General features: G+C 39.9%; 1 protein-coding gene across 2 annotated transcripts in view; it reads left to right on the top strand.

Annotated features, from left to right (window-relative positions):
• GLDC (glycine decarboxylase) overlaps nucleotides 1–13747 on the top strand; it is a 98808-nt gene extending 85061 nt beyond the window's left edge. For both annotated transcript variants that reach the window (XM_042913543.1, XM_042913542.1), the window contains 4 exons: nucleotides 4658–4753; nucleotides 9276–9448; nucleotides 10956–11036; nucleotides 12184–13747. In XM_042913543.1, coding sequence (XP_042769477.1) covers nucleotides 4658–4753; nucleotides 9276–9448; nucleotides 10956–11036; nucleotides 12184–12327 — 494 coding nt within the window. In that variant the 3' untranslated portion in view covers nucleotides 12328–13747. The remainder of the gene's footprint in view (nucleotides 1–4657; nucleotides 4754–9275; nucleotides 9449–10955; nucleotides 11037–12183) is intronic.
• The last annotated feature ends 539 nt before the right edge of the window (nucleotides 13748–14286 follow it).

Raw genomic sequence — 14286 nt, 5'->3', positions numbered from 1 at the left:
AATTTGGAAAATTAAAAATCTGAGGAAGAAAATGTAAATGATTCATGGTTTTGGTAAGCAGACATAACCACTATTAATATTTCACTGTATTCCTTCTCATCTTACTTTTAGACCATTGAGACAGTATTACAGTTTGTGTCCTGTTTTTTAATTTTATCTTATATTGTGATCATTTCCCCATGTTGTTAAGTGTTCTTTGAAAGAGGCTACATTGATTCATTTGTTTGGATATACCAGGATTCCACGAATTCTGTCATGTTTTCCCCTTAGTCATTTGCATCTGTAACATGCTGCAATGGATATCTTTTACTTAGATTTTTAAAAAAACATCTCTGATTATTTCCTTAGAGCTGCAGAAGAGAAATTATTATCTCAGAGTGTGAATGCATTTAAGCTCTTGGTACATGTGACCTGGTTATCCCCACAGGTGCCAATTTATTTCACTCTCATAGCATATGAAGTGACCATCATGCTGGGGACCAGTGAACACCAAGTACCAGGCTGGAAAAAAACCCACAAACCGAAACCAAAATATCTTTCCCAATCCGGTGGCTGGAAAACGGTATTTTTGTTTTAATTGACAAGGTTTATAGGTTCCCCCCCCCTTGTTTATTATTTTTTAAAGAAAAAATTTTTAATGTTTATTTTTGAGGGGGGGAGGAGGGACATAGAGAGAGAGAGAGGGAGACACAGAATCTGAAGCAGCTCCAGGCTCTGAGCTGTCAGCACAGAGCCCAATGTGGGGCTTGGACTCATGAACTGTGAGATCATGACCTGAGCTGAAGTCAGACACTTAAATGACTGAGCCACCAGGGGCCCCATGTTTATTATTTTTTAAATGTAGTTGAAACTTCCTTGTGATTAACTTAATTTGATAATTTCATTGAGACAATTCACATATCACACAAATCACCCACTTTAAATGTACAACTCACTGATTTTTAGTATGTTCACAGACTTGTGTAAATGCAAACTTTCATTTTTAAAGAGTCCATGTGATCTGGACTACATGGGGACTGGTGGCAATCCAGGAGAGAGGAAAGTGAACAAAGCAAGTGTTTCTCAGGTGCCTAACCACGTGCTTAGTGTTTGAGTGACTGCTTTAAAAACAGCGACTGTCTCAGTCCTAGGGGATTTGCAGCACAAAATGATATATCCAGTTTCCGTTTGTTTTGACATTTTATCCCAGAATCAAATAATGAATTGTATTTCTCATCCCACACAGAGATGTATTGGTAATTACAGACCTTGTCACCTAATCCAAAAGTTCATGAAATCAAAAATTGTCTCACATTTGGTCTGGTGAACACATTTATTCTTGGACCTAAAGAAGAATTATCATTGTACCTCCTGAGGGCCCAAAATAGAAATGTTCTTAATAAGCACATTGTATTCCAAAATGTCTAATGGCAATATTAGAAGACTATTATTCATCTTAATCATATTTACTAGCTCTATATAAGACATTGTAATTACAGATGAATATGAGGCAATAATTTTAATGAACTCCAGTCTTCCCTTTATGAACCATTTCTTTGAGAGATTTGAAAACCCCAGCTGAACTGTTGAGGTTTAGGGTTTTGTGAAGCAAAGGAGTGACAGGCAAGAATTGGGAAGGGAAAAGCAGTAGTATTTAGGATGAGGAAAGAAAGGAATTACCTCAGGTAAGATAGTATATTTTTATTTATTTATTTATTTATTTGTTTATTTTTAAAACATTTTTTAATGTTTATTTATTATTGAGAGACAAGAGCATGAGCATGGGAGGGACAGAGAGAGAGGAGGAGACACAAAACCCGAAGCAGCCTCCAGGCTCTGAGCTGTTAGCACAGACCCTGACGTGGGGCTTGAACTCACAGACTGTGAGATCATGGCCTGAGCCAAAGTCCGATGCTTAAACGACTGAGCCACACAGGCGCCCCAAGATAGTACATTTTTAAAGGAGGAATTTAAAAAATTCACAGCTGTCTACTCATGTGGGAGGCTAAACTCACTGATGAAAATGGAGTTCCTTTTAGTGGAGGCGGCAACTTTGTTACTATCCCAATGTTTCATTTATGTTTTAATTTTTTCAGTGCCTATCCCCTTATGACCTCAGACAAACCTAATGCTGCCTGGAAATTTCTGTTATGAGTTGGTTTCCCAGTGGCCTTTACGGGCAGACATGGACTTCATGGAATGGTCTTTCATGTCCCAGGCAAGGAAGTGACCCTCCTGAGGCCAGAGGCTCTGCCTACCCGACCTCATTCCCATGGAAACATTCAGTTTTGATTCTATTAGTTATGGTCTCTGGATTGCAACTGAAAAGATTGACTAAGCATTGATTGCTCACCTAAGCCTTAAAGAGTAATTAGCTAGTGAGTTCCACATATCTCTAGGTAGTCATTCTGAGGATAGGAGTTGGAGGAAAGGTGTTCCAAATTTAGAGCCACGCCACTTTTATTTTGTTTTTCTGTCACCCCCTCCCTCTTCTCCCTGTTCCTTTGACTTGGTATCTTTTCAGACTCTCAGCTATAGCCATGGTTAGGCCCAGGAGAAATACCTACTCAGTGAAAATTAAACCTTGTGCTGATCAGTGTATACAATTTCTACTTCAGATTGCCCTTACCACATACCACAGAAGGTTTGTGTACCTCTTCTCCTTAAAAACTACAAACACAGATGAACATCTTGGGATTTAGCCTCCAACAGCCACCAAGTTTCAATTTCATCCCTTTCAGAGCTCAGAGAGATATGCTAAAATTCTACCGTTTCCATTTGAACACATTAGAATATGGACTTAGAAAATAACATCTGAACCTCATTTCAGAAATGGAGCTCTTCCCAAACCGCCTGGTTGTGGTGGGGACACTGCAGATGTAGTCTTTGTGTTAGTGCTGGGCTGGGCTCCGCGTGATGGGGCCTTTCAGCTGTTACTGAACTTCTTGGAAGACAGCCCTCTGCCTGCCAGCAAGAGTGACTTTCCTTTTCCTCCATGATGTGTCCCTCCCCTCTTCGTCTCCTGCCCACCGAGTGCCCTTTAGAGCAGTGAACTTCATTAGCCTTCTTTCTTGTGTCACTGTCACAGCGCCGGGTGGGTGCCAGAGGCTCAGAGAAGAAAGGTCAAAGGTTGAGGCTGGGCTCCCAAAATGGGGTGGGGATAATTGGGTATTTAGGATTCCTGCACTTAAATGATCTCCACTGCCTCCCCACCCCCACCCCACCCTTACCCCTGAACATTCCAACTGGGCATTCCTTTTAAGCACTTTTTGCCCCTGACTTTACCTAGCTATGAATATAACTTCCCACTTTTGAATCACACTCCTCACAAATTTAATTTCCATCATTGTTAGAATATTTTATAATATTCAGTGACAGTATATTTAAAGCTTGAGGCTCTCATACTTTATTTTCTCACAAAATCAGTCCTTTCTTATTTATTCATTACATAAGAAGCAGAGCAGTTATGGATGATTTCAGAAGCTGTTTAGTGACTGGAGCAACTCTTCTCAGGCTTGAGGAATTATCTGCTCCATGTATCTGTAAGTAGATTCCTTGTTTGCTGAGAGGAAAGTAGGTTAGGAAGTAATACATTATTGTCTCATCTACAGATACTTTCCTAGAAGGAAATTCATCAGATTTGGGGCCACAGAATTTGGGAAGCCCCCAGAACTGTTGTTCTATATTAATGAAAATGCTGACTTCATTGATGGTTTATTCCTGCTGATGGGTCAAACAGGTTGTGCTGGGGAGATTGTGACCTGGGCCTAGAGAGGAAACCAGCTTACAAACTAGAGCAAAGTGAACTGACTCCCACAGACTTTGGTTTCATCTTCTTGCCACCTGTGGTGTGCTGTTTGACAGCCCCGATTTCTAATAATCAGCCTGAAGCCTGAAACCAAACCCTCAAAAGCCCCTCTGAAGAATCTCATACAATTATGTATGTGCCTTAGAGATACATGTTCCGTATATAATTACATTCACACAGATGAAACAGTTATTTGATGCTGGGGCAGAGTTATGGAGAATGGTATCAATGGACCTTTGGCTCTAGAGATATTTTGTATAAAAGGGTCAGGCCTGTGTGATGACATGTTTAACTATTGCAAATAGATTTTATATCATCAGAGTTGAAAGAATCTCATCCCCAGGAATCTCAGTCAAATGTTCCAGCAATGCACTGGCACCAAAGTTCCACCTCCCATCAGCCTCTTGCCTTGTGTGTGTTGTGCACTAAGGACTGAACACATTGGCTTGACATGTTAAAATTTTATTTTTATAATCACTTTTATATTTTATAATTATTTTTTAAATAATTTTTTAAGTTTATTTATTTTGAAAGAGAGGTTGAGAGAGAGAGAGTGTGTGTGCAGGGGAGGGGCAGAGAAAGGGAGACAGAATCCCAAGTAGGCAGCACAGTGCCCAATGTGGGGCTCAAACTCACAAATGGTGAGATCATGACCTGAGCTGAAGTTGGACGCTGAACAGACTAAGCCACCCTGGTGCCCCTATAATTATAGTTATTAATAAAAGTAAATGAGGTCTTTGTTGCCACCTATAAACTTCCAAGTTACCATGGCATCTTGGGCCTTGTTGATACGCATTACAAAGCTGATTTGTACATTTGCTTGGGCAAAACAAGCTGATGGTAATCTTGAACTGAAACAATTTCCCACAGGTTATGTGGCTCATGAATTTATTTTGGACACAAGACCTTTCAAAAAGTCTGCAAATATTGAGGCTGTGGATGTGGCCAAGAGGCTTCAGGATTATGGTGAGTGATCCTCTGGGAAAAAACCCTCATAGGGCATCTAAGGTTTTTGACATTCATGCTAGCTATGGGCGACTTCCTCAAGGCACAAAACAAACATGCAGGCACCACAATAAACTGATCCGTAGGATAAATGGTGAGCACAGGATTCTGGGTAAACTTCAAAGTGATAGAGAAAAAACATGCCCTATGACTGCATTGGTACTACCCTTCAAAAGATATTAAATCAGCATCTTGAATCCACTGGCATTCAAGAAAAGTCTTTATAGTTAAAAGAATTTAAAATCCCAAAGAAAATGGTTTTTGTTCCCTAGTTTCTTTCTTTTTTTTTCATTTTAATTAAGTTTTAAATTTTAATTTATATTTGTTTCAGGTGTACAATATAGTGATTCAACACTTACATACATACTCAATGTCCATCATGATAAATGTACTCTTTAATCCCCATGACCCATTTCACTCATCCCCCCCACCCATCTCCCTTCTGGTATCCATTACTTTGTTCTCTCTAGTTAAGAGTCTGTTTCTTTGCCTTTCTCTTTTTTCCCCCCTTTGTTCATTTGTGTTCATTTCTCAAGTTCCACCTATGAGTGAAATCATATGGTATTTGTCTTTCTCTAATTTATTTTGCTTAGCATTATACTCTTTAGTTTCATCCATGTTATTGCAAATGGCAAGATTTCACTATTTTTATGGCTGATATTCCACTGTGCATGTATATGTGTATATAATATATATGCCATCTTCTTCATCCATTTATCAGTTGGTAGACCTTTGGGCTCTTGCCATAATTTGGCCATTGTTGATATTGCTGCTATAAACATCGGGGTGCATGTATCTCTTTGCGTCAGTATTTTTGTATTCTTTGGGTAAATACCTAGTAGTGCAATTGCTGGATCATAGGGATAGAGTAGTTCTATTTTTAACTTTTTTTTAAAAAAAATTTTTTTAATGTTTATTTTTGAGACAGAGAGAATGAATGGGGGAGGGTCAGAGAGAGAGGGAGACACAGAATCCGAAACAGGCTCCAGGCTCTGAGCTGTCAGCACAGAGCTCGACACGGGGCTCGAACTCACGGACCGTGAGATCATGACCTGAGCTGAAGTTGGACGCTTAACCGACTGAGCCACCCAGGCGCCCCTCTATTTTTAACTTTTTGAAGAACCTCCATACTGTTATCAGAGTGACTGCCCTATTTTGCATTACCACCATCAGCTACCATCAGTGCAAGAGGATTCCTTTTTATCCACATCCTCTCGAACACTTGTTTCTTGTGCCTTTGATTTATGTCATTCTGACAGGTGTTTGTTAATATTGTGCAGTTTTGTTTTGTTTTTTAAGTATATCTATTTTGAGAGAGAGAGAGAGTGTGTGTGCATGAGCATTAGCTGCAGAGGGAAAGAGAGAGAGAGGGAGAGAATCTCAAGCAAGTTCTGTGCTGTCAGTGCAGAGCCTGAAGTGGGGATCGATTCCATGAACCTGTGGGATCATGACCTGAGCTGAAACCAAGAGTCTGGACACTTAAACAACTGAGCCACCCAGGCACCCCTCTTGTAGTTTTGATTTGTATTTCTCTGAGTTATGTTAAGCATCCTTTCATGTGTCTGTTGGCCATTTGCATGTCTTCTTTGGAGAAATGTCTCTTCATGTCTTCGGCTCATTTTTAATTGGATTTGGGGATTTTTGGTGTTGAGTTGTATTGCCTATGTTTCTATTAAATTCTTATTCCTATCTCATTTCTGGTAAAGAAAGGAGTCCATGAAGAGGTGAGTTGGTGTGATGATGAAGGGAAGTTCAGCAGGTAAACTGCTGAAGTGTTAGAGATGAATGGCATTTGAGCTTTATAGCTGTTTCAGCTTCTACAGCTTCTATAGCTGCTTCCATAGATGAAGGAATAGGCACATGCTAGTTCCATAAAGACTGTATTTTCTTGGAAGACTTGAAAGACAGGCCTTTAATGAATTAGTGGATGTTCACTAAGCACAGACCTTATTGAAATACCTATTTTTAGTGACATTAATAATATCAATGACCCCTCAATTCTTAGAAAGGCAGAGATGGTGAGAAGTTTGCCTTTCAATGGATGTGGAGTCCTATCTGAATTTTAATAACTGGAATAACTTCTTTTAGTAAGGAAAGTGAAAGCTTCAGTAATTTAATAGTTTTACTACTGCATCATATTGGGAATCCCACATGTGTGATTCATTCCTCTCTTGAATGCATGATCTTATTATGGAGAGTTATACTGATTATAAATGGGAAAGCCAGAGAAAGTTTTCATTAATGAAATTAGCAATCACCTCTCCAAAATCTCTTGGTTGCTCCTGTAACCTAACTAGGCCTCCTGGCTGATGGCAGATTCAGGCAGGATATACCTTCACTTCTGGGATGTGTTGTCTGTATCACATATCTGACTGCAGTAGCAGCATTTGCAGGGAGGGAGAGCACTGGCTAGGAGGTTATTTTGATGTTTGATAGAGTGAATGCCACACTTGCCCTAAGCCTAGAATTGTACAGGTGGCTAGCACTTAGTACCTCAAAACGTATGTGTCTAATAAGTGAGAGAATGGATGGATGAATGAATGAATGGCTAAGCAAAAAAACAGCAATCGAGAATAACAGATTCTGGGTCTTAATCACATGTACTTAATTAAAATCTCCAGGGGAGGGGCCTAGTAATCAGTATCTTTAAACAGCCAAATGTGGGGCATAATGCCTTTGGGCAGAGGCATCCAGACTTAGCGAGTAATGAGTCACCTGGGAGAGTTTTAAGACTCATGTTTTTGAGACTTACCTTGGGCTTCCTGAATCAGGGTCAGGACCAAAGAATCTGTGTTCCCAAGATAACTCTGATGGTTCTGGTTATGAGAACCACTACAACAGTGTATGTTGGGCTGAATTTGCTCACCCATGAAATTGAGGTTGGTAGGTAGAGATTAGCTTTTAAAATCCCTTTCTGATTTGAGTGACACTATTCTATGTATTTGTCAAAACTTAGTGATAAACTTAAGATTTGTGCATTTTACTGTATGTAAATTTTATCACAAATACATGTAAACAGATCCTGAATTCTAGTTAATGATATGCATCCTGAAGTATTTAAGGGAGAAGTATACTGATGACTGAAGCATTCTTAGAATTGCATCAAAAATAAGATGGATGAATGAATGAACAGATGTGATTAAGCAAAGAGAACATCATTGTTGAATGTAGGTGAAAGATATAGGGGTGTTCACTTTATAGTCCTTTCAACTTACCATTTGAAAATGTTTGTAACATGTTGAGGAGATAATCCCTTAAAGCATGCAGGCATGACCCTAAAGCACTCCATGTAATTATGCAAATCAGAATTGGGGAACCATTTAAATGTCTTCATCTTTTACAGTTTCACAGAAAAAGAGCCAGAAATGGGAAAAGGTTTTTGGCTTTTGTCCAGAAAATCTCTCTTGAGTATGTCTTGGTGATTCATCTTACATATGAAAACTTTTGTAAACAGAAACACCTTCAGCCTATGTTCTGAATAAAGACAAAGGGTTTCCATGTACTGCCAAACCTCAGTTTCCTCATCTGTAAAATGGGGTTAGTAGGCTTCTTTATGGTTGCTATCACTTTAACTTTTGATAGGCTATAATATTTTAATTTCTCTTATTGTAAGTAATAAATAAGCATTATAGGATGATTCTAATAAAAAATCAAAGAATCTCAACTTCATATTAGCAATAAGCCCTGTTAATATTTTAGTACTTATTTTTCAAGGTGTCTTCCCTCAAAATATAAACACTTTCGGTGCCTGGGTGGCTGAGTTGGTTAAGCGTCTGAATTCAGCTCAGGTTATGATTTCATGGTTTGTGAGTTTGAGCCCTGAATCGAGCTCACTAGTGTTAGGACTATCAGTGTGGAACCTGCTTTGGATCCTCTGTCCCCTCCCCCTCCCCTGCTCATGCTTTATATCTCAAAAATAAACATTAAATAAAAAAGTAAAATATTAAAAAATATGTAAACACTATCATTTTCATAAAAATGGGATGTCATTATGTAACTTGCCCTTTTATTTTTTTATTGCTTACCCAATTTAACAAATAAAAATTTACATACATTTGTATGGTTGCATATTTATTATGGATACTCTCTAAAACTTGCTTAACTGATTGTTTCTTCTTGGGTGTTAGTTTATTTCCTAAGTTCTTCTTGCTGAGATGAATATATATATATATATATATATATATATATATATATAAATAATTTCTTCCAAATCAGGGAGGTCAGGGGTGCCTGGGTTGCTCAGTAGGTTAAACGTCTGACTTTGGCTCAGGTCATGATCTCATGGTCTGTGAGTTCAAGCCCTGCATTGGGCTCTGTGCTGACAGCTTGGAGCCTCGAACCTGCTTCAGATTCTGTATCTCCCTCTTCCGCTGCCCCTTCCCTGCTCGCACCCTGTCTCTCTCTCTCAATAATAGACATTTTAAAAAATTACAAATCAGGGAGGTCAAAGTTAGTGACACAAGTTCCCCTATCTCCTTTGCAGGATTTCATGCCCCTACCATGTCCTGGCCGGTGGCAGGAACTCTCATGGTTGAGCCCACTGAGTCAGAAGACAAGAAAGAGCTGGATAGATTCTGTGATGCCATGATCAGCATTCGGCAGGAGATTGCTGACATTGAGGAGGGCCGCATTGACCCCAGGGTCAATCCACTGAAGGTGCGTAGGCATTGGTACTTGATCCAAAATGTTCCATAGAGTATAAGAGTGCGTATGTACAGTGTACCAGCAACTCCTGAACTCCCACCAGAAGATATTTATTCTTGCCTAGAATAAGACCATTCTTCTGAAAGGATGATAAATTCATTACTTGCAGGTTTGAATCTTGAACAACACAGTAGCAGTTAAGTATAATGTGGATGTTTTGAGATATGTTTTGTTTGTGTAATTGTTTTGTCACTGTGAGAGGTATACCTCCCACATGCGTCCAACTGGTTACCAAGGGAGGGAGCAGGGGCTGAAGAGCTCTTATCTAGTTGGGGTAGTTTTATTCTTGTGTCTCTATTTAATGCACTCTAGTGAGATTATTTACCTCACAAACTCTGGATAAAGACAAGTTCTTCTACTAGAGCAATTATTGCTTAGAACAACTGATTGGTACTTGGCCTGAATGTTTTTTAATGCTTGTGGCCTATTTTGGAGAAAATCTGAAACATGTTTATTGTATATTTGCTTCTGAGCTGTAAGTCTTTTGTTAGCTCCAGACATTAATCTAGGTTGGGGGACCAGGGGGAGATCATGAATTGGGAATATTGTGAAGGCTGTGGCTGTGCTACTATGGCCTTGAGCCAGAGAACAAGTCTGAGATGCCTGGGGAATCTCAGGCAAGTTCCAAAAGTGCGCACCTGAAGGTGCACCACAGGGGCCAATGGCTGGCAGGAGAAGGCATCTTGCTCATTGTTATTTCTCTTTTCTGTGGATACTGAAAAGAGATTATAAGGATTTAGGCTAATTTTAAAAATGGCAATAGACATTTAAAGGACATAATACAGAGCTATAAAAGCAAGTGGAGAATAATACTCGTAAAATGATAAAAGATTTTAAAATGTGCCCAACTATGCTAATATGCTGTTTATACATATATGCCGTAATAGTATAAAATCACAATGAGCATGGTGAATACAAAATTCAGGACAGTGGTTATCACTGGGAATAGGGTAAGAGATGAGCTGGAGGAGTTATAAAGGCAGTTTCAATTGTCTCTTCAATGTTTATTTTATTTATTTAAAAAAAAAATATTTGAGAGGGCATGCATACACATGCAAGTGGGGGAGAGGCAGAGAGAATTCCAAGCAGGTTCCGTGCCGTCAGCACAGAGTTCAATCTCATGAACTGTGAGATCTGAGCCGAAATCAAGAGTTGGACACTTTTGTGTCCCCTGTGTGAATGAGCCACACAGGTGCCCCTGATGTTTATTTTAAAGGGTTAAGCAAATATGATAAAATGTTGGCTTATATTGGGTGGTAGATGTGCTTAATATATTACCATGACTTTCTGACATTTGAAATATTTCAGAATAAATTTCCCATCAATTTTTTTCCCCCTCAAATTGAAATAAAACCAACCAGCAGCCCCATACCTGGGCTTCTGTCAGCTCACTGGTTGAAGCAAAGCACAGCAGAAGGCAGTGTTCTGCTCTGATCCCTTTCCCATCTGTGTGTCTCAGATGTCTCCACATTCCCTGACCTGCGTCACATCCTCCCACTGGGATCGGCCATATTCCAGAGAGGTGGCGGCATTCCCACTTGTAAGTTGTCCTCTGAAGCCGAGTGTGCCAGCTGGTACAGCGTCCATGTGCGTATGAGGGGCCATCACCTATCTGATGGGACTCCTACCTTTGCAGTGTCATTACAGTTACCATATGTGGGACACTTTCTTAAATGGGTCATGACAAGTGACGCAGAGCACAGGAATTGGCTTTCAGAGCTCTGAGGTTAGAGTGTCAGCCACAGGCCTGAGAATCCACAGGGAGTACAGTGGAGAAAGACCAAATAGGAGTCGCTGTCAAATGGGTTAAGGTATTTTCTACTATCATCCAAAGGGAGATATCCCCAAATGCAATTTTTCTTCCTTTCTGATTCTTACACGAAAAGGTGCTCTGCAGTCTCTCTGGCAGTGTGGGGACAAGGGTCAAAAGTTGGATTTGGGGGGGACAGTAATGAAGGGGTGACTTAGCTTTTTTGTTGGACTGGTGTATAGTTGGCACACAATGTAGTATTAGTTTCAGGTGTACCACATAGTGATCTGAAAAGTCTATACATTATGCTATGCTCACCACAAGCATAGCCACCATCTGTCACTGGAAAAATGCTATTACGATAGTATTGACTATATTCCCTATGCTGTACCTTTTATACCCTTGACTTACTCATTCCATATCTGGAAGCCTGTTCCCCCCCACTCCTCTTCACCCATTTTGCCCATTCTGCCTGTCCCCCTCTGGCAACCATCAGTTTTCTGTATTTATGGGTCTGTTTCTGCTTTTGTTTTGTTTTCTGATACCACACGTAAGTGAAATCATATGGCATTTGTCTTTCTACTTAGCACAATATCCTCTAGGTCCATCTATGTTGTTGTAAATGGCAAGATCTCACTCTTTTTCATAGCTGGGCAATATTCCTATGTGAGTATGTGCACACATGTGTGTATACACACACACACGCACATACATACATATCTTCTTTCATCTACTGATGGACACTTGGATTGCTTCCATATTTTGGCTACTGTAACTAATGATGCAGTAAAAATAGGAGTGTGGGTTTTACCTTCTTATGCTTTTGAGCATTTGTGGTTTAGTGGCATCTTAGCCTGTAGGGATATCATTGCAATCTCTTTCTGCAAGAGAAATGTTTCAGAATACCCAGAACATTTCCATCTTTTGTCCCTTGCAGCCCTTTGTGAAACCAGAGAGCAAATTCTGGCCAACCATTGCCCGGATTGATGACATCTATGGAGATCAGCACCTGGTTTGTACCTGTCCACCCATGGAAGTTTATGAGTCCCCATTTTCTGAGGAGAAAAGGGCCTCTTCTTAGTCCTATTTCCCTAAGTTCATGTGACTGACTTGATGTCTTTCTCTGAAGCATTTGATGAACAAGAACTCTATAATTTTCCACACTGGACTCACCATGGGGTTATACACTGTATATTTTTGTAATCTCTGTCAAGGTAAATGTAAATACAATTAGCATAGTAGTGTATGGAAGCTCAGTGTTGAAAGACTGGTTTGCTTCAGTGCCTGCTTTCACATGTAGCAGTTGATAGTTCAAGTTGCTTTGATTGGGAGCCATTTAGTTTTTTGCATAGAAAATTTTGGGTGTGCTAGGAGCTTTAAGTTTAATGTTGGAAACATTTTAGAGGCTATACTGTAGACTACTTGATAGATTCTTATTCCAAATAAGTCTCTGTGGACTGTGCCATCTGTGAGGAATCCCAGGGCAAATGTTTACATTTTGCATACACTGAAGAAATTTTCTCTAATTTGCCTAATCTGTAATAGCATTTGAGTATTTTCCTTTTTCCATGTGTATGGTTTTCTTCTATCTTCCATTATTAGTATTCTAATAAAAGCATTTCAATTTGAAGAATGTCTTCTTGGTCCATTTTTCAATGTTATTCCCATTTATACTAAGTTCAGAGGGATTTGAATGGCAAGAAGATCCAACCCAATAGCCATTTTTTTTTTTTTTTTTTTACATTAGCAGTTTTGTCTAGCAACTTTTCTCATTTAACAATAAGTCCAGACAGAGTAAGTCCAGGTGTAGTGTCCCTTCAGTCTTTTGTTCAGCCTTCCTTTGTAGGTAGTCTTCATCCTCATGGTCTTGAAGATGGCTGCTGCATATTGACATCACATACCCATTTTGATAGGAAAAGGGGAGAAAAACCAAAAACAAGAGGCAGATTTCACCCAGTAATTTTTGCTTGCATTTAACTGGCCAGAAATGGTTCATATTGCTACTTCTACCTGCAAAGGAGTATGGGGAGGTCTTTTCCCTGGGTATGTTAGTGCCCCAAAGAAAATCAGTTTATTAGCTAAATAAAAGGGGGCAAGTGGGTTTCAGATAGGCAACTAGCATGCTTGGCACAAAATAACTTTTCCCTAGAAATAGCAAATGCTTCAGATGTTCTTCCCTATTAGTGAGCACTGTTCAATTCCTGACCACTTGGTTCTTTGCATGGCAGCTTGATCACACAACTATTATTCAAACTATTATGATAGTCATCTGTAGAAAGGTCTTAGTGCTCTTTTGAATGCTCTGAGGTGGTCCACTTATTCTCACACTTAAAACGTTTATAGAACAATTTATTTTAGCCTAACTAAGCAATAGAGAAGTGATGGGATCCATTGTTTCTTTTTTACATTATAATTAAATGGTTAATACTGAGTTCTTCTCTGGAGTCAGGTACTATTCTAAGTCTTTAGGATGTATTATCTCATTGGAACCTCAAAACAGTCTGCTTTTACACACGGGGGGTGGGGTGGGGTGGGGGGGTGGGGGTGGGGTGAGTGGGTGGGTATGGAGAGATGCCCAAAGTCATATAGTTAATGAGAGGGATAAGCCAGAATTTGAACCCAGACTGCACGACTCCAGTGGCAGCTGGTTAAAACAGGCTACCACACCACCATGGTCACTTTATACCTGGAGATTTTGCCCTTCCTGAGTTGGAAACCAGGGTCTCAACACACACTATCCATCAGGTTATGGAGTAGCTTCTTTGAAGAAAAGACAAGCACATAAAAACAAATCATACAGGTGAACAGCAGCTCTTCATCAGACTGTAAAGTATATCAGAAGCAAATACAGGTGATTAAAAGTTGAAACTGCTCTGAGGTGCCTGGGTGGCTCAGTCGGTTAAGCACCCAACCCGGGTCATGATCTCACTGCTCTGAGAGTCCTGCATCAGGCTCAGCATGAAGCCAGCTAGGGATCTTGGAGCCTGCTTAGGATTCTCTCCCTCTGGCTCTGCCCCTCCTCTGCCCGTGCTAAGGAAAT

Source organism: Panthera leo, chromosome D4 (genome assembly GCF_018350215.1).
Source record: "Panthera leo isolate Ple1 chromosome D4, P.leo_Ple1_pat1.1, whole genome shotgun sequence".
In the NCBI taxonomy this organism is placed as follows: Eukaryota; Metazoa; Chordata; class Mammalia; order Carnivora; family Felidae; genus Panthera; species Panthera leo.
Note: the sequence above shows the minus strand (reverse complement) of the source record. Positions and strands in the feature narration are given on the sequence as shown.